Source organism: Phascolarctos cinereus, unplaced genomic scaffold, assembly GCF_003287225.1.
Source record: "Phascolarctos cinereus isolate Bilbo 61053 unplaced genomic scaffold, phaCin_HiC Scaffold_4;HRSCAF=312, whole genome shotgun sequence".
In the NCBI taxonomy this organism is placed as follows: Eukaryota; Metazoa; Chordata; class Mammalia; order Diprotodontia; family Phascolarctidae; genus Phascolarctos; species Phascolarctos cinereus.
Genome location: NW_027555847.1, coordinates 91113882 through 91139011, shown reverse-complemented (window position 1 = coordinate 91139011; position 25130 = coordinate 91113882). Strand labels below are relative to the sequence as shown.

Here is a 25130-nt window from a genome sequence, read left to right as displayed (position 1 = left end):
CACAATAGTACCTTCTCCCTCTATGTATGATTCAGCCCAGCTGTCCTTGCTATTCCTTGTCAACAGCTCTCCCATCTCCTGCTTCTGTCCTCTCCTAGGCTCTCTTTTCTCACTCCTGCTCTTGGAATTCCTTACTCTCCTTCAAGAAGCCTTTCCTGATTCCTCAGTTGTTGCTGCCCTGCTCCGTCACCTCTCTGTCATACATAGGCCTGGGTTATATTCTCCAAGTAGAATGTGAAAGCCCTTTGAGCACAGGGATGGATGGCCTCTTTTTTTTGTGCTCACAGGTATACCCAGGGTTTAAGCAGAGTGCTTAGCACACTATAGGCAGGTATTAAATGCTTTTTGGTTGAGTGAAAGACTGCCTGCCTTAAGTGCCAGAGGAAAAGCTTGGCTTTGTCCCAAAGTTGATCTAAGAGCAGCCTGTTCTGGTGATCAATCATGCCTCCATCCTATTTCCATAAACAATAGAGGGATTTAGGGCTGGAACTTGGGAGACCATTACTTCATGTTGGAGATGAATTCTCATGCCCAAAGTCACACAGGAAGTAAATGGTAGACCAGAACTAAAACCCAGGTCTTGGGACTTGTACTGCTGAGTCCTCTCCACACCAGGCCCAATAAGCCCAAAAACCAGCGGCCAAAGAAGCTTCCTGTCCAGGAGCCCTGGATTGGCCCCAGTGCTATAGATGAGGCCAAGTGCCTTAGACATCAAGAATCTTCACTCAAGTTCCTAGGTCCTAGAAAGAACCTGGCCTCCACCCCTCCAACTTTCCTTTCAGGTATCTCCCTGTCTATATTCTAACCAAACTGGACAACCTGGATTCTGTGGCTCAGTTCCCTGCTCAACTGAAACCTGACTCCTTTTGGAAGGATGTACACGTATGTGATGCAGTGCAGTGTGGTCACCAGACTTGTGTTCATGTCCTAGCTTCAAAACCGACTTCGTGGATTTTGCCCACCCTCCTCCTCATGGCTTTATGAACCCTAAAGAACTATGGAAATGCCAAGTGTGTAGTGATCATTTGATAGGCATATCTGTGTGTGAGCATGGAACATTCTTATGTAATGTGCATGCACATCTTTCTGTATGTTTGCAGAGTACTTTAAATGTCACCTCACAGCCCTGGGAGGTAGTTCTTATTGTTGTCACCCCCATTTTGCCGACAAGGTTCACAGCTAACAAGCATAAAGCAATATATGAACTCTACCCTCCATGCTGACAGGCTCCAGACACACCCGGCCTGGCCAACTAGCGCCCTCTCCTGGGGAGGAAGGGAACTGCAGGCCCCCATCCCAGGTCAGATGTCCAACACGCAGGTGTGAAGGCTGGTGCTAGAAACTGGGAACTACACAGTAAATCACAAAGCAGTCCCTGCTTTCAAGGTACACACCTAATACTAAGGGAATACAACACTGTACTAAGAATACCATAATCAAAAGCAGAGTGATTGAAGCAAGGGTAAGATCGGGGACTCTGGGAAAATTTAATGAAGAACAAATTTTAAGCAATCAACAAATATTTATTAAGCACTTACTATGTGCTAGACAGTGTGCTAAGCAGAAGGAATACAAGGAAAGGCAAAGCATAATCCCTGCCCTCAAGGAGCTCACATTCTAACAGGAGAAATAACATGCAAATGACAACAAACATGTAAATGGAAGGTCCGGTGTAGACTGAAGGCACTAGTAGTAAGGGGAGACTGGGAAGGGCCTCCTACAGAAGATGGGATTGGACCTAACAAGAGTTTTGTGTTTAAAGAATAGCAAGAAATCCAGAATCGCTGGATCTTACAGTGCATGGTAATAAGCATCAGAAGGCTGGACAGACAGGAAAGGACAAAGTTGTGAAGGGCTTTAGAGCCCAAATGTGTTAGTTTATTGGGCAGAAGGACGTGGTTTAACCTGTGCTTGAGAAAGATCAATTTGGGGGCAGCTACGTGGTACAGTGGATATAGCACTGGCCCTAGAGTCAGGAGGACCAGGGTTCAAATCCAACCTGAGATACTAGCTACATGACTCTGGGTAAGTCACTTAATCCCAATTGCCTCCTCGCAAAAAACAAAAAAAACAATTTGACAGCAGAGTGGAGAACAGAGGGGAGGAGACAGGGCGGGCAAACCCACCAGCAGCTACTATAATACATCAGACACAAGGGCCTGCACCAGGGTGATGGCAGCATCAGAGTTGAGAAGGGGACATATTGGAGAGATGTGAAGATACATTTGGCAAAAGACTGACTGTGGGATGAGAGCAAGTGCGGTGGTGGCAAGTCTAGGTAACTGGATGGTCGTGCCCTCCACAGGAATAGGGAAGTCTGGAAGGTGGGTTTTGGAGTAAAGATGAATAGTTTTAGATATGCTAAGTTGGAGACGTCCAAAAGGCAGCTGGTACCTGAGAAGGGAGCTGAGGAGAGATGAGGCCCATGACAGCTGAACCGAGCCTTGACAGAGGTGGTGAGCAGAGGCAGAAAGAACAAAGCAAACTACGAAAGGCATGGGGAGAAAAGCCTCCATTAATGTTCTGAGAACAAACGGCCAATTGTGAAGGACCTCACGTGCCGGGGCCATGAAGTTCACGTTGGATATTATTTGACAGGTAAGAGGAAGCCACTGATGGTTTCTGGGCAAAAGACTGTAGACATACCTGTCCTCAGGAGGCCTCTATGTGGCAGACAGACTGGACAGGGGAGAGATGGAGCATGGAGGCCACACAGTACCTTATTCCAGTAGTCCAGGCAAGATGTGACAAGGGCCTGAACCAAGGGTAGTGGCCAGGAGAGAGAAGGGAAGGGATGTCAGAAAGACTGTGGAGGTAGAATCAACCCAAGCTGGCAAGAGACTGGCTGAGAGCAGAGGGCACGAAGAGCCAAGGACTCTTCCAGGTACAACCTGGCACTGTCCTCGACAGAAGTCTGGAGCAAGGGCAAGATAAAGGGTGATGAATTGTTTTGGACACATGAAGTCTGGGAGGCCAGCAGGACACCTGGATAGATCAAGTAGAGCTGGAAGGGGCCTTAGGGGCCACCTAGTGGATTCCTCATTTTACAGATGAAGGCTCTGAGGTCCTTGCCAGGGTCACAAGGCAGTAACATCTAGCAGACAGCTGGTGATGATTCAGGAAAAATCTAGGCTGATACATAGATGTGGAAGTCATGTGCCAGCAATCAGATCATCACTGATAACATATTTAATAAAAGCTGCAGCAGAACAGTCCCTCATTAGCCAGCTGGTAGCACCTACTACACACAGGGCCCTGGGTTCTCAGGCTGGGGGAGGAGACGATGCTTAGGACAGAGGAAAGACCCACCCCCCACCCCCGAGTGGGGAGGTACACAGGGCTCCTGGATGCTCATCCCTTCTCTCCAAGCTCACCTCCTTACCTACAGAGCAGGGGAGATGGTCCTTGCCCTGCCTACTTCCCGGCAGTGGTGTGAAGGACAAGGTTTACAAAAGTGGATCAACATAATAAGCAGTGTTATGTGGGGACAAGCTGATCTTGTAGTAGTAGTGGTGGCAGGGGAGAGGATATGTACTACTTATGTGATCCTGAGCAAGTCCTCTCCCCTCTGCCTCAGTTTCCTTCTCTGCAAAATGATGTAGTTACCAGTAATACCTAAGGCCCCCTTCTTTCCTCTGAGCTAATGAGCCAACTCATGGAGAGCACTGGGGGAGACAGAATCAAGGCAAGATTTGGGAGTCACAAGTTTTGGATTCCAACCCTGGCTCTGTGACCTTGAACAAGGAAACCTCTCTGGGCTTCAGTTTCCTGCTCTGCAAAATAAAAAGGTGGAACAGAAGCTTTCTCAGGACCCTTCCAGCCCTCCATCCCATGATCATCCTGGCTGGTGTCCCTCCAGAGACTTCATTCAGGTTCTTCCTACTCCTTCCACAAGGGTCCCCACACCTCAAATCCTCCTCCTCCTCTTCTCTCACCCTTCCTCGTAGTTCTCAGTGCCTGCACAGGCCACAAGGGCTCAGGGGGCAGCTCAGGGGGCTATTACTTTCCCTGTTCAGGCCTCTCTAAAAGGACAGGACTAGACCAGAACAAGACTTCTTAACCTGGAGCCCATACAGAGATTCGGGGGGAGTCTGTGAATTTGGGGGAGAAAAAAAATTCATATTTATTAACTTCTACCTGAAACTGAACATTTCCTTCAATGACGATTTTTTTTTTAAAAAGCCATTATTCTGAGGAGTCACTAGTAATTATAATTGGAAGTTAAACATTATTCTTCACCAGACTGCCAGAGGGATCTATGAGCCAAAAAAGGTTAAGAACCCTTGGACTAGAGGCTCTCTCAAGGTCCTTTCCTGCTCGAAATCCGACAATCTCATTGAGGTGTACCACTTGACCTACTTTTAAGGGCACTGAGTGACCCCCTTAGAGTCTCCTAGAGGCTCCTTTTACACCACTGTTCCTGATGCCAAAGGTCCTTTGAAATCCAACAAAAGACCCACCTCAACCTGGGAGTCTGTGGGTTCTACAGTCCTGTAGTGCTCTAGAACCTACCTCAATCTTAAGTGTCACCCACTCATGACCCTGTTCCTATGTCAACCTGCCCCAGTGATGCTGCTGCTCCTCATCTGGCTTGATCTTCCAGACACTGAGGAACAATCCTAAGCAAGACAGGCTCCTGGGGGAGACTGAGGCAGCTCCTCCTAACCCACCAGAGCTTGTGAGCACAGGCAGCACACCCCCTCCCCTGCATTTGGTATCCAAATCCACCCTTGAAGGATGAAGGCCTGCTGCCAGTGAGAACCAGAACCAAATGCAGACTGAGGTCACCGAGAAGAGGCCATGTTCTAGGTCTTGAGACTTGGATTTGAATCTGCGCTGTTGCAGTTACTGTGTGACCTGGGCAAGTTACTCCTCTGAATGTTCCCTCATCTGTAAAATGGGGATGATACCCCCAGAGCTGCTGTGTGGAAAGTGTTGTAGCAATGGAAGCCATTATTAACATGCTAAAAGCAAGTGCTGAAGGCCAGGCTCCGAGGCATCCTAAATGAGGCCTGAGTAATGACTGCCTTCTTGAAAGAGGCAGTCACACAGAGCACAATGTTCATTTGGATTTCTCAGGTCTAGTGATGGTTAAAACAGTCCTCCCTCTTCAGTATTTCAGGAATCACAGATGTCCAAGCTGGAAGACCTTAAAACAGGAAATGTTAGTAAAATCACAGCCCGAGGGTACTGTGTACCATCGAGTCCCAAGACATCCTCATCTGCATAAGTAAGAAAAGAGAGGCTACAGAGGGGACCTGCCTTGTCCCAGGTCAGACAGCTACAGCCCTTAAAAACTGATAAGGCACTTTCTTCACTCCCACAACCCTGTGAGGTAGGGAGTAAAAAGAATCATTATAGAAGGAGAAGCGAAATCTTAGGAAGCCAGGTGACATCCATGCTCAAACGACTTGGGGAGGCAAAGTCAGGATCAGAACCCAGGTTTCCTGCCCCCAAGTCTTTTTTTTGCTAAGTAAGGAATGTGCTGCTTTCCTTCCTGTGAACTCAGCTGAAGTCATCTGAGGGGGATAGATCTGGGACAAAGGAGCCCAGGCCCAGACGTCTGCTCTTCACTCCACCTGGGCGTAAAACTCCCTGAGAAGCAAGGAAGCAGGCAGAAAGAAGCTTTACTGGGAGGAGGGTCGGGGGCAGGGGCAGGGTAGGAGGTAGCATCCCTTCAAACAGCCCCACTGAGGGAAGGACCCAGTGTCTCTGCCCTGCCCCTCAGTGGACAAGGAAGCCCATCACTCCAGCAGCATTGGAGAGCTCGGGCTCCTCCGGAAGCAGGTGTGAGGGCTATGGCCTTTCAGCCCAGAGGAATGAGCTCACAGGACTCTAGGACTGGGGGGAGGGAGGGGTCCCTGGGTATACCATCTGCTTTCCAGGCCGAGGTTCAGTCATCTGAGTCATGCCGCTGCCTCTTGTGCTGGGGCTGAACCTCAGGGCTCCGGTTTCTTCTCTTGTGGCTGGGGGAGGAGCGACCACTGTCCAAAGAGTCCGCATCGTGCCTGCTCCCGGGTGGGTGGGACCGGGAGGAAGGGGAAGGTGAGGCACGGTATTGGGGGGCTCTGTGCCTATGGGAGACAAACACAGAGGATAAGAATACAATTCAGGGTCACTGTAGAAAGAGAACAGGGAACCTGGAGACTAGAGTCTCATCGGCTTCCATAAACACTTAGTAAGTTGTAGTTATACTCCCTGGACAATGTCTCGCTGCGTGACTTTGGCCAGATCATTTTCCTCTCTGGGTCTCAGTGACCTTGTCTGTAAAATAAGTAACAATCTTCATGCTACCATTTCACCAGGTAACTGTGAGGAGAAAGCTTTTTGCAAACTCCTAAGTGCTAGATATGCAGTGAAGTTCCGACAATGAAAGCAGAGTGCGACATCTCTCCTCTGGGGGCCTGCCTCTCGAGTCTCTCCCCATCCAGCCCATCCAGCACCCAGCCATCCAAGTATTTGGCCACATCTGGCCATGTCACCTCCCTATTCAACTGAGACCAACAGAGACCAGCAGAGATCTTCTGTTCGGTTTTGGAAGCCCTCTGTCACCTGGCCCCATCCTAGGCTTTCCTTCCCAGTCTGTGACACTGGCCTTCTGAAGGCTGTTCCTCAAACAAGGTCCTCTCTCTCTCCTGATTCCATGTACTTAGAATGGCTGCCCCTGGGCCTGGAAAGCTCTCCCTGCTTAACTCTGTCTCCTGACTTCCTGCAAATCTCAACTAAAATACCTCCTTCTGAAATTAAAGCCATCTATAGTCATATGAAAAAAATGCTCTAAATCACTATTGATTAGAGAAATGCAAATCAAAACAACTCTGAGGTACCACATCACACCTATCAGATTGGCCAACATGACAAAACAGGAAAATGATAAATGCTGGAGAGGATGTGGGAAAATTGGGACACTAATGCATTACTGGTGGAGTTGTGAAATGATCTAACAATTTTGGAGAACAATTTGGAACTCTGCCCAAGGGACTATAAAAATGTGCATACCCTCTGACCCAGCAATAGCACTTCTAGGGCTATATCCCAATGAGATCATACAAATGGGAAAAGGACCCACATGTACAAAAATATTCATAGCAGCTCTTTCTGTGGTGGCAAAGAATTGGAAATTGAGAGGATGCCCATCAACTGGGGAATGCCTGAGCAAGTTGTGGTATATGAATGTAATGGAATACTATTATACTATAAGAAATGATGAGCAAGCAGACTTCAGAAAAACCTGGAAAGGCTTGTATGGTCTGATGCTGAGTGAAGTGAGCAGAACCAAGAGAACGTTGTACACAGTAACAGCCACATTGTGCGATGACTAATATTGATAAACTTAACCCTTCTCAGCAATACAAGGATCTAAGACATCCCCCAGAGGCCTAGTGATGGAAAGTGCTATCCACATCCAAAGAAAGAACTATGGAAGTTGAATCACTATCTTTTTTTTTTCTCTTCTGTTGAGTTTTGTTTCCTCTTTCTGATGGTTCCTCATATTGGTTTTAATTTTGACTTATAACATCACTAATGTGAAAATATGTTTAATAGGAATTTAAATGTAAAGCCTATATCAGATTGTGCGCCATCTTGGGGAGGGTGGCAGGGAGGAAGGGGGAGAAAAATTTTAAACTCAAAAGCATATGGAAGTGATTGCTGATAAATCAAAATAAATTACTAAAATAAATTTAAAAAAAAACAAAATAAAATAAAATAAAATCCCTCCTTCTGAAAGAAGTCTCTCTTGTACCCCCCTTGCTGAGAATGCCTTCCCTCTGAGACTACCTACAATCTATTTTGTATCTCTTGTTCCTACAGTCATTTGCCTGTTGTTTCGTTCATTAGAATGTAAGCTCCTTGAGGTTTTTGTCTCTGTCTCCTCAGCACTTAGCACAGTGTCTGGCACATAGTAAGCATGTAACAAATGCTTGATGACTGACCAACTGACCGTGCTAAGGCCCTATCATAAACACATGCTCCTGCAACAGAGGTGACAAGGGGCTTTGGTACTCTTCAAGCTCTCCCCCACTGGGAAGGCATTCCCTCTTCCTTTGGCCTCTGCAAACAACCTTTGTCCATTAAGGCCCCATCTCCTGCTCCCCCACTTCACATTGGCCTCCTGCTTTTCTGAACCACATTATTTTAATTGCTGAGGAATGAAGAAAGAACTGGGCAGTGGGCGATGTGAATTACAGCGCCAGCTCTGCTACCACCTGCTCATTTCTGGTCATCAGTAAATCACATCTCGAAGGCTCCTTCCAACTCTCCTTGGGCAGTCGAGGGATTGTAGTGCCCTCTACCTGTGACTTATCACCCCAAATAAACTGGGAGCTCCTAGATGGCTTTTCTCATCCCCCCCCAGCAACACTCAGCGATGCTAGAAGCATCATACCTGTCTGGGGAAGCGGAGGGGGACGATAATGCGAAGCGCCTCTTAGAATGTTTCTCTTTCTTCTTCTCTTTCTTGTGTTTCTTCTTCTTCTTCTTCTTCTTCTTCTCTTTTTTGACTTTCTTGTGGCTCTCAGGCCTGTTGGGGAAATGAAGAGGATGAATAGACCGTGTGACAGTCCCTACACAACACCTAAGCTCTCTTGCCCTCAGGCTTCTCATCTGTAGCATGACGAGGTTGGACTGATGACCTAAGGCCCCTTTCAGCTCATTCTATGATATATATGGAAGAGCTGTAGGAGAACTGTCCCTATAACTAATCTGCTTGTTAACATTAAAAAATGGAAACCCAAATGGTGGACTGTCAGGATACGGCTGAAGGAACCATGCCAATTTCTCCCAGTCATCCACCCCAGGCCAAAGAGGAAGTGGTTATGATTGGCCTCTTTGACAACACAAATTTCCCTGGGAGTGTAATGGATCAAACTCCTCCCATTCCTACAGCAAGCTAAGGGGTACGAAACTGGAAGACAGGGCAAAGATTACTATCCCTGTTTTACAAATAAGGAAACTCAGGCAAAAGAGGAAAGGAAACTTGCCCGGGACCACAGATCTACAACATTAGCTTCCTGACTGCTTCCTCCTTGAGCACCTAGCTGAGTCCCCCTAGTCCCAGCAGCCATTGCCACCCCTCTACCTGGCCTGGTGCCACACACCTTCCCCATGCCTGGCTTCTGTGACCCCTTCCTTACCTCGTGTCTGTTTTCCGCTTGCCCATGGGAGGGGCTGATGGCATCGCTGTGGCACTGCTCTCCACCTTGTGATGCTAAGGATCAGAGGGTCACAGATTTAGAGCAGGAAAGGGTTTTAGAGGCCATCACAGATGAGGAAACTGAGGCCTAGAACACATAAGTGACTTACCCACAGTCACACAGGCTGTAAGGGGCAGAGCCAGAATTCAAACCCAGGTCCTGACTCCAAAGTTAGTGCCACAAAACCTCTCTTAAGCCAAAACACCATGTTGGTACAAGGGTGACTGACCTCAGTCTGACATCAACTGGCCATGTGTGAGAAGTGATTGAAAGAAGAAAAAGGAAAGAACAAGAAGAGCGAGCCAAGACCAACAAAGACGACCTCCCCAGATGGAGGCTAGCTGGCCAGGGACCTGGCTCAAGAGGACCCTCAGCAACACCCTGAGGACATTTCTCAGTCACAATTAAAACAGATGGTGTGGCAGAAAGAACTATGATCTTAGAGTCAAAAGTGAGGGGAGAGAAGTGAGGGCAAGAGGGGCGAGAGGGAAGGGGAGAGGGAGAGGGAGAGAGAAAAGAAAGAGGAGATAAAGAGGAAAGGAGGGAGGGAGGCAGGGGGAGAAAGAGAGGCAGAGAGAGAATGAGAGGGAGAAAGAGAGAGAGAGGGAAGGAGGGAGAGAGAGAGAAAATCACCTGTGTCTCCCTCATAGAATTGTGAGAAAAGCTTTGAAAACCCCAAACTGTAACAGAATGGTAGCAATAGCCTACCAACAGCCCCAAGAGTCAAGAAGCATACAACTGAAAGGGACAGAAATTAGCTGGTCCAATACCCTCACTGTACAGAACAGGAAACAGGCACAGACAGGAAAAATGACTCGTGTGAAACCACAAAGGTATCTAGAGATGAAGCAGGAATTCAAACTAGGTTCTTTTGACTCCAATACACTAAACTGCCAAAAACCAAACCAAAACAACACCCCCCACACACACACACAACTGATATCCTGCTGACCCCCATCCTACTGCCAGCACAATCATTCTCCTGCTGCTACTACTAGGACTAATGGCTGACCTTTATCACTTCCCAATTTGTCAAGTGCATTAAAGCATTTTCTAATGACAGCCTCACAATAGCCCTGGGGAGCGGGTATTATAAAACACCAAAGTGCATAATGGGTGCTCTGTCTACCACTTCCACAAGAGGGAGCACATCTAAGTGAATGTAGCGAGCACCTCAGGGAATAGAGCCCAAAGGCGCAGAGCTAGGATTCCAGGTGAGCTGGGTCTCCGGATTCCAAGCCTGCTGCCCCTGCCCTGTTCCCGAGAGCTGTGGCTCCTGCAGCAGCAAAGGATCTGGGTTCTGGGTCCTGTCTTTGTACCTCTTATCATAATTATCCAGCACCTCCTTCTGGGAGAGAAAGATGGAAGAAGGGAAGAGCATGGCCTAGTCAGTTCTAACTTCTTCGGTCTCTGCTTTGTGTTACAACAGGAGGGGGAGAGGGTGTGGCATTCAGAGGCCACGGAGAGAGGGAGGGAAGGAAGGAAGCTTTACCGTAAACACAGACAGCCCCAGCTTGGCGGCTTCTCTGTCTTCTTTGGAGAGCATCACCCGGCCGGCAGAACCACTGAGGAATACAAACACACACATGCCACATGCCATCGACTTCTAGTCATTGTCACAGCAGCTCCTATTTTGATAGGGCTTTGAGGTTTAGCACAAGAGGCAGAACCAGAAGAGGCCTTCAGGATTACTTTACAGATGAGGAAATGGAGGCCCAGAGAGAACAGTCTTTCCCCCACTGTCACCCAGCTAGTTAATTTCAGAGCCAAGAGATCTGAACACAGGCCTCTCATTGCAAGCCTAGCATGCCGCCCACTGCACTCCCATGCTGAGCCTCTGGTGTCAAGCCCAGTCAAGCCCAGCTCAGGCTTTACACAGTTCAGGAGTGCTGGAGCTGAACCGAGAACTCTAAGACCAGGGCCATCTCCATCACACCATACTGCCTGCCATGGACAGGTCACACATCACACCACCAGACCATTAACAAGCAATAATTCCAAGCCCTCACCCTACCCCAGTACCTGGAGCTCCCCAGGCCTGACAGCTGGTCCACATCCTTCTCCTCACGATCAGTCCCTTCCCGCTTGCAGATTTCCACAAAGTCCTGGAAGGCAAGCAGAGACATTGGCTTCACTCTGAGCAAGGGGAAGACAATTAGCTGTAGCAGACATTAGCTCACCACTTTTAATGCTGCAAGGATATTAATTCTACACAACAGGCCTGAGGAGGCTAGGTTTCAGATGCACTGACTTCTAAGGACGTTAACTGCCAAAATAGAGGGGAGATGAACAAGAAAAGACAGATTTCTTAATGATCCCATAGTGACATGGGCTAGTTTTCAAAAAGCCTGCCCAGGGTTAGGCTTCTGGATTGGCTAAGAGTGAGCTTGGCATTGTAAACCAACCAATAAGCTTGGTTTCAGAGCACCCAGGTGGGCCAGAATAATAACTAGCATTTATTTAGCAATTTAAGGTTTGCACAGTGCTGTACAGAGATGATCTCATTTGAGTAACAAGGCATTTAGGCATGAAAGACTGAGACTGCTGTCTGAGAGCAGGCCACGGGACCATGAGCTTCAGGGAAAAAGAATAACGATGATGATAATGATGATATTTAGTAAAGGAAAGGTCTGCATCAGTGTGGGTTTTCCCTCCACTGATGCAGACTGCCAATGTCCAGTGCCTCAGGAGACGGTCTTTGCGAGCTGCCAAAGCTGGAAGATTAACCACCTTCTCATCAATCCAGTAAGATGGTCAGTCCCTCTCAAGTTAGCCAGGCTAGGCCGTAAACAGTGAGGCCCAGATGCTCTAGCATTAGGAGCTGCCACAGTTTGCATTCTAAGTCACTCGGCCTTTGTGAGGTCAGTGACTTGTGAGGTCATTGCTGACTGGCCACCTTCTCTTGAGAATTAGTAATGACTCCATACATTGATGAAGCCTTATAGGACAGTATTAATAGGGATGTAAACCTAAGATGGTTCAGCTGGTAACGGGAAAAGAAATGGGATCCAGGAAGCTTTAGGCATCCTGATCCCCAATCTTATTCCCAGAACAAAGCAATTTCTCCCTTCTCAACTCACAAGAACATAGATTTAGGGGAAAAGGGACCTTAGAGAGAAGCAGCCCAACTGCCTCATTTGACAGACGTGCAAACTGAAGCCCAGTGAAGATAAATGACTTGCCCAGGGTCATACAGACAGTAAAGAACAGAGCTGGAGCTGAAACAAAATCATCTGATTCTAAATTCTGTGTTTTCCGCTATACATCTAAGGCAAGGAGAGGGTAAAGGGCTAGTTGTGAGAGCTAGGTGCTGTGAAGAGAAGGCAAAGCTTATCAAAATTCAGGGCCTGATTTCAAAAAGCTCATTTAGTCTGGAATTGACCCAAGAGGATCCCTTTTCATTTCCGACTGGGGACCTTTTCTTGGGAACCAGAACCAGTCCCTTAACCTAACCCAAGGCCCTCCTTGCTCCACTTCATCTTCTCTTACCTTCTTTAAAAATGCTTTTTTCTTCCCTTATGTTTTATCCACCCCTATTCCCATTCCTCCCACCCTCCTCCCTACCCACCTCCATTCCCTGCTTACTGTTCTTCTCTAACCCAGAGCTAAGCAGTCTGCTCAGACCAGGCAAACAGATAAGGTCATTCTCATCTTCTCCAGCCCCAACATTTGCCTCATCGAGGGAACCACAATTCCTGGCTTACTTGGCCAGATCTCACTCTGCTTCAATATACCCACTCCACCTCTCTGATGTAAGTTAGCAGATTTATATGCTTACAGACCGAAAAAGGTCTCCTACTTTGTACCAGATTAAGGTCTACCCCAAAGTGAGACCACCCATTTGCTGTGGACACTCACTGTTTATAAATCTTCCTTTCCCCAAACCATGGGGATGGGTAGATGGGCAAAGGCCCTGCCCCCAAAGTGCCCCCAACCCAGAACTACATGGAGGCATTCTCCCCTGAGAGGACCCCCTCTTCTCCCCCCCCCCAAGATTACCTCTTTGCTCAGTCCTGTGGGCTGCTTCCTCACACTCTTGTAGCCTCTGGAAGGAATGAGGGTGAGAAAATCAAGAAAAAGAATCGTGGAATTCGAGTGTTGCAAGGACTTTGGCAGCCATCTAATCCAGCCCCTGGACTACATACTCAGTAAGTGGTCCTTCAGCCTCTCTATGCGGGCATAGCCACCCCCCCCCCCCCGGCAGCTCAGGCTTCTTCTGGGGAGCTCTCATTCTTAGCAAGTCTCTCCTGACATCAAGCCTAAATCTGCCTTTTCTTTCAGCTTGCACATACTGGCCCAAGAAGGCAGAACTAGGAGGCCCCAAACAAGTCTAATCTCTCTTCCATATGGCAGGCCTTCAAAAGACTTGAAGACATCGGCCACCTTCCTTCCAGCTGTTCTCTTTTCCAGGCTACTCATGCCTTCCTTCCAGTTCTCCTCACATGGCAGGGAGTCTAGACACTTCACAATCCCAGGTGCCCTCTTCTGGACACTTTCTAGCTTTTTAATGTCCATCCTAAGTTGTGGTGCCCAACATCCAGTGACAGTCTGGCCAGTGCAGAGGCCAGCGGGCCTACCACCTTCCTATTCCCAGGAGCTCTGCCTCTCTTAACAGAGTCCAGGATCGTCACACTAGTGTTCTGGGCTGTCATATCACACTACTGACATAATAATGGAGCTTGAAGTCCAATGAGCCCCCAAAGCTTTTTCAGATAAGCTTCTAACCATGTCTCCCTCATCCTGTACTTCAGATCAAAAAAATGACTTCTCAGCTATAAGATGAAATATTTATGCTAACCGAATTTCGTCTTATTCAATTCAGTCCACTGCGCTAGCCTGTTGAGGTCTTTTTGGATCCTAGGTGTCATTCAGAGGAACCTTCTCGGTTTTGTGCCATCTGCAAGCCTGGCACGCATGCCCTCCGTGTCTTTATGCGAGTCGCAGGCACAAATGTGAAACAGAATGAGGCCCAACCCGACTGCCTAGGGCCCTCCACTGCAAAGCTCCTGCCACAGTCCCATAAAGCCATTAAGGGCTGTCTCTAGGCACTCAACTAACTCGGAACCTATCTAATTTTATTACTGTCTAGCCCAGACCCCATTTTCCTCACAATCATAGTATGAAATCCTCTATCAAGTGCTTTAGTAATAAGTAAATGATATGTAAGTGACTTGCTACCTAGACCACTCCCCTAACCAGTTTAAAAAGAAAATAAGGTTACTCTGGCATAATCTGTTTTTGATGATACTGTGGTTTTCTCTTCTATATGGTCACTAACCATCTCTTTAAAGATAAGTTCTAGGGTCTGCCCAGGAACCAAAGTTAAGCTCAGTGGCTTATGCTCTGCACACTAGCCTCTTCACTTTCTGGAGGAGCACAACACCTGCCCTGCTCTAGTCCTCCGGTGCCTATTCTGCTCCCTACACTCTTTCACACATCACTGGTGGTGGCACAGCAACCCCATCTACCAATTCTTTCAACACCTCAGGATATACCTCACCTGGACCAGGTAACCTGAATTTATCAAGGACAGCTAAGGCCTTTTGTACCGGCTCCTTATTTATATCAAGAATCAAATTCCTACTGTTCTGTCCTTTCCAGCCCAAGAGGTATCCAAGCACTTGGCAGAGAAAAAAATCAATAAAATAAAAATGGAGAGGCTCTTGCCTTCTGTGGCTTGTTATCATCTTTCCATTCTCTCCACCCGTGATGCTGCTCTTTCTTTGACCCTCCTCTTTCCCCCAACACAACTTGAAAATAGCCCAACTCTGGATTAAACACGCTTGCTAATGCTGACAGAGCCACAGAACGACGGAACTAGAAGGGATGCGACATGAATAATGTCAGAACTGAAAGGGACCTTACAACATAAGTGTCAGAAATGGCAGCGAGAAGGCACTTCCAAATGCAGAATTCAAGTCTCCTGATTTCCAAGGCAAAGATCTTTCTGCTATAGTGAGCTCTCTCTTTTCTCTCCCTGGTTGGGTTCAGGGTAGGAAAAACTCCTCTTCAGACTAGTTTGCGAGTAGCTACCACTCTACACACACCAACGCACATCCCCCGGATGCACAACACCCACCAATCTCTGGGGCCCAGAACTCACAAAGCAGCCAGGAGGGCCTCTTGCTCAGCCTGGCGCACAGCAGCTAGTTCCTCTTCTCGGCTCAGGGCCACGTCGCCTTTCTTGCCTTTGGCATACCAGGTGAGGTCACGGCCCTTCTGCCACCTGCCCACAGGAGCCATCAGGGAGTTCCCTGGGAAGAGAGCAGCCCTATTTTGAGTTCACGGGGAAACTGCCAGCTCCCCCACTATGGAAGAGAACAGCTCTCACCAACTCCTGCTCCATTTCCCCCTCCCTCAGTGACTGACCCTTTTTCTCCCACAAGACCTCTTCTATTTCATTCAGCCACCCCCCCCCAAAAAAAAGGGCAACAGCATGAAGGGAGACAAACACAAAGAAGCCCAAGACCCAATCCTTGCTCTGGAAGACCTCAGACTAGCTGGGGGGGGGGGGGACAAGAAACACACCCCTGAGAAATTAACTGAAAAGTCAAGGGTTGTGATCAATGCCAAATGAGTGATAAGGTGAACAACGATGACTACAGGCAGAAGTGATCTGTGGAAATGTCCAGAAGACATGAAGCTTCACTGGCCATCAGACGAAAGAACACTGGCTTTGAGCCAGACCGTCTCTGGGTTGTAGATTCAGCTCTGCCCCTTGTTGGGTCTGTAACCTGGGGGCAAATTACTGCCTCTCTTTTGGCCTACTTCCTAATCTGCAAAAGAAAACCAGACTGGCTTTCTAAGGCCCCATCCAGCTCTAAGGCTGAAGAATATCTCTGTTCTATTAAGAGTGCTTTAAACTCCTGTGTGTCTGGCAAAGCTACAGGGCACTCAGCGAGAGGCGGCCACATGCCACAGCCCTGGAAGAGGCACTTGGTGATCATGCCTGTAGTCCATCCTCCCTCAAGCGTGCGCACACGCGGCAGGCAGGGAGGAGGGCGGCAGCTGTCGCCAGGGTCTCTGAGGAGGGCACCAGCATTTCTTGCCCTGAAGCTGCCTGTGGCCGGCACAGAAAAGCTGGGAGGACGGCTCTGGCCAGGGTCACTTCCCCATAAGTTGTACACTGTGGCTCCTGAAGTGAAAGCATTGGGAGGGGAGTGTGAAAACAAGAGCCTGGGAAGAATAAGCAAAGTGCAACAGCAGCGCAGTATAGTAAGCGGTCTGGGGCTCCTGGGGATCACTGTCTTCAGCAGAGGCAACGTGGTATCCTGGAAAAATCACTAGTTTGGGAGTCGGAAGTTTGAATTTGGGGTTTGAGTCCTGTCACCAAAAGCAAATCACTTCACCTTTCTCAGCTTCAGTTTTTTCATCTGTAAAATGAGGATAATAATACCCACTTTACTTTATAGGATTACAAAAATGCTCTATTTAAGGCTAGAGGAATGTAAGTAATTATTATTATTCACCAGAAGAACCAGGCTTGCATCACAGCCCTGCCACTTACACCAATGTCTTCCCCTCACTGAGGATCAGTTTCTTCTTTCATAAAATGGGGGGGATCCAACCAGACAATTCCCCAAGGTCCCTCCAATTTTGGACCAAGCATGTGATTTCACCAGTGAGGGAACGGCCAGTGAGGAAATACTGGCTGCCAGTGAAGATTCTCTGCTGCTCCACAACTTCATTTTGGGAAGCTCCCTGGAGCACAGAGTGACTAGTGACTGGTCCACGGTCAGAGAGTCAGCTGGTCAACAAGGATTTATCAAATATCAGCTAAGCGCTGGCTGCTGCACCAAGTGCTGCACACACAAAGAGAGACAAAAACCAGCTCCTGCTCTCCAGGAACTCGGCGTCTAATGGGAGAGACCACGAGCAAACAAAATGTGTGTGAGATAAAGCCCAGGGAGCCTCAGAGGAAGGCTCTGGGATTGAGGGGGGGATGGCCAGGAGGAAGACATGTGGAAGGAGAGCCTTCTGGGCAGGAGGGCCAACCAGTGCAAACACCTGGAGGCAGGAGACAGACAGCAGTGTTCAAGGGCAGGGGCACTGGATCACAGAGGAGCTGGAGGGGAGCAAAGTGAAAGAGGACTGGAAAGGTACCAAAGAGAGGACTTTACATTTGATGTTGTAGGTGACAGGAAGACCCTGGGGCTTACTGAAGGCTGGGGGGAGAAGATACGACAAGGCCAGGCCTGAGTTTTTGGAAAACCACTCTGGCAGCTGAAAGGAGGATGGATCAGAGTGGCAGGAGACTCTAGGCAGGCAGACCCACAGCAGCTAGCGCATTACAAGAGTCCAGGGCATTGAATGAGGAGGGCCTGCACTAGGGTAGTGGCAATGTCAGCAGAGAAGGGGGCACATTAAAGAGATGTTACAAAGGTAAAAGTGACAAGACTTGACCACTGATTGGATTTAGGGGGTGAGGGAGAGTTAGATGATGAAGAATTAAGGATGACCCAGGCTGCCAACCTAGGTGACTGGATGGGGGTGCCCTTGACAGTCAGGAAGAGGGGAGGTTTGTGGGGAAAAGATAATGAGTTCAGTAATGGACATGTTGGGTTCAGGATGTCTATGGGACAACCAGTTTGCAATGTCTAAAAGCTAGTTGGAAAGGTGGGACTGGAACTCTGAAGAGAGGTGAGGGCTGGACAAGTATACCTGAGCATGATCCGCTACAGCTGACAAGTGAATCCATGGGAGCTGATGAGATCACCAAGGGAAACAGCAGAGAGAGAAGAGAGAAGGCCCAGGCCTGAGGCTTTGGGGCCTCTTACTGTGTGTCAGAAGCAGGCCATGAATCCAAGCCTTCCTGACTCAGAGGCCTGTCAAGGGATACAATCTGGGCCCACTCCTCTGCCAATGGGTGTTTTCACTAGCACTGTTGCGATGCCCCTAAATCCTGACCAGACCTCGCTGTGCCAGAGGCTGCATCTCCAGATCAGATTAGTCAGAGCTAAGTATCTCACGGCATCACCCAACACCTGGCCCCTGCTGCCTCTCTGCTACACCCCAAAAGGAGCGTTGAGAGTTAGTACTGCACATAGACAGGAGCTCCCCGAGAGCAGGTTCAGGTCCAGATTTCTCTCCCCGAGTCATGATGCCTTCCTGGAGGCCGAGCAAAGAGGAGATAGTAATTAAAACATGCTGGAAGAGTCACGGTCACTCCAGCCCAGGGACCTGTCTCCAATGGAACAGTGCCTGGGGGAAGCTAAGCCTGTTCCCCTTCACAGGTGCTGGACCCCCTCCCCCCGGCCCCCCAGCCCATGGCCCTCATTTCAGGTATTTCTCTAAAGCTAAGTTCTCTTCTCAGCCCAGGTTCCCCCTTAGGCCACAGAACTGTTCAGGTGCTCCAGAGATGAGAGCAGGGCAATGGTCCCCAGGTCTCTCCTTCAAGAAAAGCCCAAGGTCCTGAAACTAGAGTTTAGGAAATCATCTCAAGTCCCCTTTAAGAACTTCTAGATTTCCTTTTGTGCTATGCACTGAGGAAGCCTCTTCTCAGCAGCCTGGACATCACTCCCCTTCTTGGAATTAAAAAAATGTGTGAGCTCTCTCTTTGGGAATAGCTGTTAAAGAGCTTATGAAGATGATTTTGAAAAAGGACATGCTTTGCAGAACACGGCACTAACTCATGTCATCTGGTGATACTGTCACATGAGTTTGATCATCCCCAAGATATGAAGAAATTGAGGCACGGAGACAAATGAAGTGACTTTTCCAAGTAGAAAGGGGAAAGGTTACAAGGAGCTTTAAGTGCCAAACAAGGTCCTCAATTTGATCCTGGAAGTAATGGAATCACTGGAGCTCACTGAGCAGCAGGGGTGATAGAGGCAGTCATGTACTTCCAGAAGATCCCTTTGGCAACTGAGTGGAGGATGGACCGGCGAGGGGATGGAATGGAGGCAGGGAGAAGGACTGGTTGGCTCCTGCAGTTGTATACAGCAGGCAAGCCATCCCAAATGAAGTAGCAAAACACCCTGGGGGAAAAACAGGAGGCTGCACAGGCCAGGCAAGTCAAACCACTTCCACCTTGACCTCCATCACCCCTCAGTCCCTGATCAGAGGCCGTGCCAGACCCCTGGGAGGAGCCGCACTTTTAGAAGAGGGCCCACAGCCATCATCTGGGAAAGCGGCCCCTGTGGAGAGGAGCCTGCTCCCGCAGGTGCTACAGACCCAGAAAAGAAAGTTCTCGTCACCAAAGTCTGGCACTGTCAAAGGGTTCAACATCAGAAAGTGATGTCATTTATCAATGGAGAGGACACTGAAGATCATTACCACTGGCTCTGCCCCTGCCCTCTAAGGATCACGGGACCCCTCCATTTACTGGCAGCTGAAACCTTCCACATGTTGTCTCTCCCATTAGAATGGGAATTCCCCAAGAGCAAGACTGTCTTACTTTTCTACTTGTATCTCCAGCTCTTAGCACAGGGCTTTGTGTACCTTTGTTGTTGAGTCATTTCAGCTGGTTTTGAATCTTGGTGACCCCATTTGGGGTTTTCTTGGCAAAGATACTGGAGGGGTTTGGCATTTCCTTCTCCAGCTCATTTTACACATGAGGAAACTGAGGCAAACAGGGTGAAGTGACTTGCCTAGGGTCACACAGCTAGGAAGTGTGTGAGGCCAGATTTGAACTCACGAAGATGAGTCTTCCTGACTCTAGGCCCAGTGCTCTATCCACTGTGCCACCTAGCTGCCCCTGCTTGGCATACAGTAAGAGCTTAATAAATGCTTTATTCATTCAAACGAATCATAAAATAAAGTGACTTTTCTGGGCTCATATGGCCAGAAACTGGGACCCTGAGTCCCAATAACCCAGGAACAGCAGGGTCCTCCAGACCACTGACCCTGCTTCAGCCCCTGCAAGCATCATCCTTTGGGAAGAGTACACTGTCTCCAACACCCCCAACACCACCAGCCCCACCTGCCACTGGTAAATCTGAGTGCTCCTGGTACTAGTACCTCCCAGACCACCTCCTTCCGGCCCTCAGCCCCCAGCCGTAGGTCAAGGAAGCTATCCTTCCTATGTGGAGATGCAACCTGGCAACCTCTTCTATATATGCTGCCGGCCCTGTCTGCTCAAGGAGACCTACTAGTGAGGACCAAGCAAAATTCTCACCACCAAATTTTTTGGCATAGTCAAATGGTTCAACGTCAGAAACCAGTAGAGTTTTCAGTATGAGAAATAATACTAAAGAAGATGCATTACCATCTCCACAGGAACATGCAGACTGAAACCTATCTGCACATGTTGTCTTTCCCTACTATAATACGAGTTGCTTGTGAGCAGAGCCCAGCTCTGATTTTCTTACACGAATCTCCAGCTTTGCACACTGTAAGCACTTAATTGATGCTTTTTTCACTCATTCATAAATATACCGTAAGCTGCAAAAGCATTTGTTTTTCATCTCTTTCACATCCAACACCATTTTGTATACATTCCCTTGCCCCCACCGCCACCAGGAGGTTTCCCAAGGAGCAGTGGTCAGCTTTGCTTCTTCTGAAGTCCCTGCTACACTCAGCCCATTGACAGTGCTCAATGTTTTTGACCACTTGACTTACCCAGGTAGTTCTCCCTCTGTTTATCTGTCTTCACATCTTCCCAGTTGAATTGGTCTTGTCCACCTCGAACACCCCCACGTGAAGAGCCAAACATCTTAAGGAACAGACTGTAAAGTCAGTCACCCAAGTACCCCTGGGAAGAGAGAGCCAGAAAATTCCCAGACTCAATTCTGTTCCTTGTATATACAGTATAAGCCTATCTGGTTCTTTTCTCCCACTGAAAATCCCTAAGGGGAGGGAATCAATCTATTCTTTATGGTCTTCCCAGCAGGCCAGAAGAGAGTTCTGCACACAGGAGATACTTAATCTTGGGAGTCAAAGAAGCCAAGGGACTGTAGTCTATCATTTGTATTCTATGGACCTCAGTTTTCCTAACTGTGAGATGGGAAGGATCACAGAATCTCAGAGTTGGAAGAGACATCAGAGGTCATCTAGTCTAACCTATATCCAGAAAGAAGCCCTCATACAAAATACTCAACAAGAGGTTATCCAGCTTCTGCATAAAGACCTCTCCTAATAGTTCCATCTACTATTAGATACCTCATTGTCAGCGTTTCCCTAAATCAAGCTCAAATTTGCCTGTCTGCCTTCCTGGCCAGCGCTCCTGGTTCTGCCTCTAGGCCCTCTAGAACGAGGCTAGTGTCTTTTCCATATGATGGTCTGCTCTTCTTCAGTCTCAATGTCCCTGGTTCCTTCAGCTGACCTTCCTATGCCACGCACTGAAGGCCTTTTACTATCCTGGCTGCCCTCTCTTAGCTTTGTAAATGTGGTGCTCAGAATGGACCTGGGAAGGGGGCCAGCCTTAATGTGTGCGATCTGCCCATAGCACAGTACGGCACAAGAATCACTTCTTTCTTCAAGGAAGCTACACCTCTCTCTATGCACCTGAAAATCACCTTCGCTTTTTTAGGCTACCTTGTCACCCTGTGGACTCCTGCTGAACTTTCAGTCTACCAAAATCTCTGGATCTTTTTTCAGACAAACTGCCATTTAACCATATGTCCCACACCTTATACTTGTGATTTCTGAACTTGAGGGTAAGACACTACCCATTATCCTTACTAAATTTCATCTTATCAGAATTAGCCTAGTGTTCTCACTGGTCAAGATATTTATTTCTGGATCCCATCATGCAACTTCTAAACTCCTAGTTTTATATAATCTGCACATCTGATAAGCACGCCCTCTATATTTTTATCCAAATAAACCATCTCCTTCCTCCCAGGCAGCAGATTCATCAGTCAAGAATCATCATCATCATCATCTCCCATTTCTACAGTGCTTTACCAACAAGAGCCCCATGAGTTAGGTACTGTGAGGATTATTAGCCTAATTTTACAGGAAGAAACTGAGGCTCAGAGAGGGTTAGATAACATTAGAATGCAATTTCTTTGCCATTAGGGATTGTTTCATTCTTTGCACTTGCAACCCCAGAGCATGGCACAAATAAGTGTTTAATTGCTCCTGCTGATTGACTGACCTGTCCAAGGCTCTGCACCTAGGAATTATCAGTCAGAATGCAAACCCAAGCCTAGCTCCAGTATCTCTCAAGCTGCTATTCTTCCCACTATACCATACTGCTTTCAGTTCATTATATCTTCTCACGAAGAGAAAACAAAAAGACAGTTTTCCATATCTTTCTCCTAACATCAACTCTTTCTTCTCTAGGAGAAATGACCCACATAGAGGTTACGGACGAAATTCAGGGCCCATCATTCTGTAGATGGCCAGCTCCCTAGCTCTACCACTCCCCTCCTTCTGTTAGGGAAGAGGAGGGAGAGATGACTAGAGGCACTGCTGGATTTCTGTTCAGCCTTCCCATCAGTGAAGAGCTCTGAACCTCTAAAAGACTGAACATGCAAGCCAGTGTTGGAGGAAAGAACAACCAGGGTGTGGGAAAGCAGCCCGACAACTGAAAGAGTCCGAGATTGTACAGCAGTGGATCTGTCTCTGGTCCTGACTCTTCCATTGACTCACTGTCACCTTGGCCAATTACCTTTCCCTCTCTGGACCACTATCACTTGTAAAATGGGGGGGATGAGTGAGATGATGTCAAAAATCCCCTCCAGCTCTAACATTCTATAATTCTACATTCTGAGATCCATTCTAATGTTCCATGACATTAGACCTCTGCCTCAGAAGAGTTCCTTGTCCAATAAAGGAAACAAAGTCTTTGCTGACATGAAGCACCCTCTCTAAAGACTGAGACACTATCCCAAATGGACCAGTTCTCCAAGGTCCTCCTCTGATCTGAAATGCTAAGTCATAGTCTAGATAGCATTGGAGACAGACATCAGAACTGAAAGGGACCTAAGAAATCACCTGGTCCAATACTTATTTCACAGATGAAGAAACCCAGGTTAAGGTAGAAGTCACTTATAGGATCATAGATTTAGAGCTGGAAATGGTCTTAGGCATCAAATTTAATCATCTTCATCTCTACAGAGATGAGGAAACTGAAGTCTAGAGAGATAATGACTTGCACAAGTCAAACGTGGAAGAGCTGGAATTGAAACCCAAGTTCTCTGACTCAAAATCTGTTGCTTTTTCTACTGTATGGCATTGCCTCACTGACTTGTCCAAGGTCACATAGAATCTATGAGCTAGAGGCAGCTAGGTGGCGCAGTGGATAGAGCATCGGCCCTGAAATCAGGAGGACCTGAATTCAAATCCAGTCTCAGACCAAACATTTGACACTTACTAGCTCTGTGACCTTGGGCAAGTCACTTAACCCCAAATGCCTTAAAAAAAAAAAAAGAATCTATGAGCTAGTGTGAAGTAATGGAAAGAAGGCTGGATTGGGAGTAGGGTGGCCTGGATTTGAATTCAAGCTCTGCAAATGACCCTAGACAAATCTCTTCAAAATTTCAAAGTTGTTTTTCTCCAAAAACAAAACCAAAAAATCATATAAACCCTTTTACTACCTACTTCACGAAGTGACCGAGGAAAGCATTTTCCAAGCCTCAACAATAACTCACACCCATAAAACCCTGCAAAGCACATGGCATACATCATGTCATTTGAGATTCACAACCCTGTGGAGTAGTTAGGGCAGGCAGCCTGTCACAGAGGAGAGAGGGGTACTGGGGTGGTCAGGAAGGTCTCAGTTCCAATCCTGCCGCAGCATTTACCAGCTGTGTGACTCTGGGGAGGTCACTTAAACTCTCCAAGCCTCAGTTTTCTCATCTGTAAAGCTAGGATAACATTATAATAACAATACTGGATTGCGTTACGGTGAGGAACAAACGAGGCGATGTAAACCTGGAGGTCGGCAAACTTTAAAGCGTTATATCTTTTACTAAACAGACTCTAACTACCCCCCACCCAACCAGTCTAGGACCTAGGTAGCACATCAGCACCCCTCCTTTCACACCTCGGACCGCCCCCCACCTTCTCTGTTCTCTCTCTTCATCCCTCCCCCCACCCGCGCCGGGCCTCGCACGCTGCTGCAAATCCCGCCCCCCTCACTCCCCTCCTATTAGGCCCTAGGAGCCCTCCCTCAAGCCCCGCCCCAGACTCCCCTCCTATCAAGTCCTAGATACGCCCCCTCAAGCCCCACCCATCTCCTATCAGAGCCCAGGCACGCTCCCTTAAGTCCCGCCCTCACACTCCTCTCCTATCACGCTCCAGGGACACTCCCTCAAGTCCCGCCCCCAGCCCCCTCTCCTATCAGGCTCCAGGCACGCTACCTCAAACTCCACCCCTCTCCTATCAGGCTCTAGACGTGCTCCTGCAAGCCCCGCCCCCACCCCTCCTATCAGGCTTCAAACGCGCTCCTTCAAGTCCCGCCCCCATCCCCTCTCCTATCAGGCTCCAGGCATGCTCCCTCAAGTCCCGCCCCCATTCCCTCTCCTATCAGGCTCCAGGCACGCTCCCTCAAACCTCACCCCTTTCCTATCAGGCTCTAGACGCGCTTTTGCAAGCCCGGCTCCCGCTTCTCAGGCTCCAGGCGCGCTCCCACAAGCCCCGCCCCCAGACTACACTCCTATCAGGCCCCAGGCGCGCTCCCGCAAGCCCCACCCTTTCCCCAACCCCCCTCCCCTAGGGCCCCCAGGCACGCTCCCGCAGGCTCCGCCCCTAACCCCTCTCAGGCCACGGCGACACCCCCACCCACCTCGTGTTCCCCCTCCAGCTCTTCTGGACCAGAGACCCCCGCGTGGCTCGTGGCACGGCCGGCTCCGGCCCCCTCTTGGACCACAGGCTCCTCGACCCAGGCCCAGCGTGCCTTACCAACTCCCGCACCTTTCCGGGAGGCTCATCCGCCGCCGCACAATTAGTCGCGGGTCAGACCGCAGCGGAGCGAGAGCAGGGGGCCAGGGCCGAGCGAAGGAGTAGGACGCAGCCACCGTTACAGCCCCAGCCGGAGTGGGCGGAGCC

The 25130-nt window shown here is 48.6% G+C and overlaps 1 protein-coding gene across 3 annotated transcripts; it reads right to left on the bottom strand.

Annotated features, from left to right (window-relative positions):
• Positions 1–1502: 1502 nt before the first annotated feature.
• Positions 1503–25130, bottom strand: CUNH1orf35 (chromosome unknown C1orf35 homolog). 3 transcript variants are annotated; one of them, XM_020999095.2, is made up of 9 exons: positions 24868–25130; positions 20754–20886; positions 15298–15448; positions 13194–13239; positions 11217–11299; positions 10687–10759; positions 9135–9208; positions 8387–8521; positions 1503–6074 (listed from the first exon to the last, which is right to left on the bottom strand). In XM_020999095.2, exons 2-9 carry the CDS (start codon positions 20845–20847, stop codon positions 5894–5896), a joined length of 837 nt encoding a protein of 278 aa, XP_020854754.1. In that variant the 5' UTR covers positions 20848–20886; positions 24868–25130; the 3' UTR covers positions 1503–5893. The 3 variants fall into 3 exon arrangements, with proteins under 3 accessions (XP_020854754.1, XP_020854755.1, XP_020854756.1); XM_020999096.2 differs by having other exon boundaries at positions 24984–25130; XM_020999097.2 differs by having other exon boundaries at positions 24996–25130.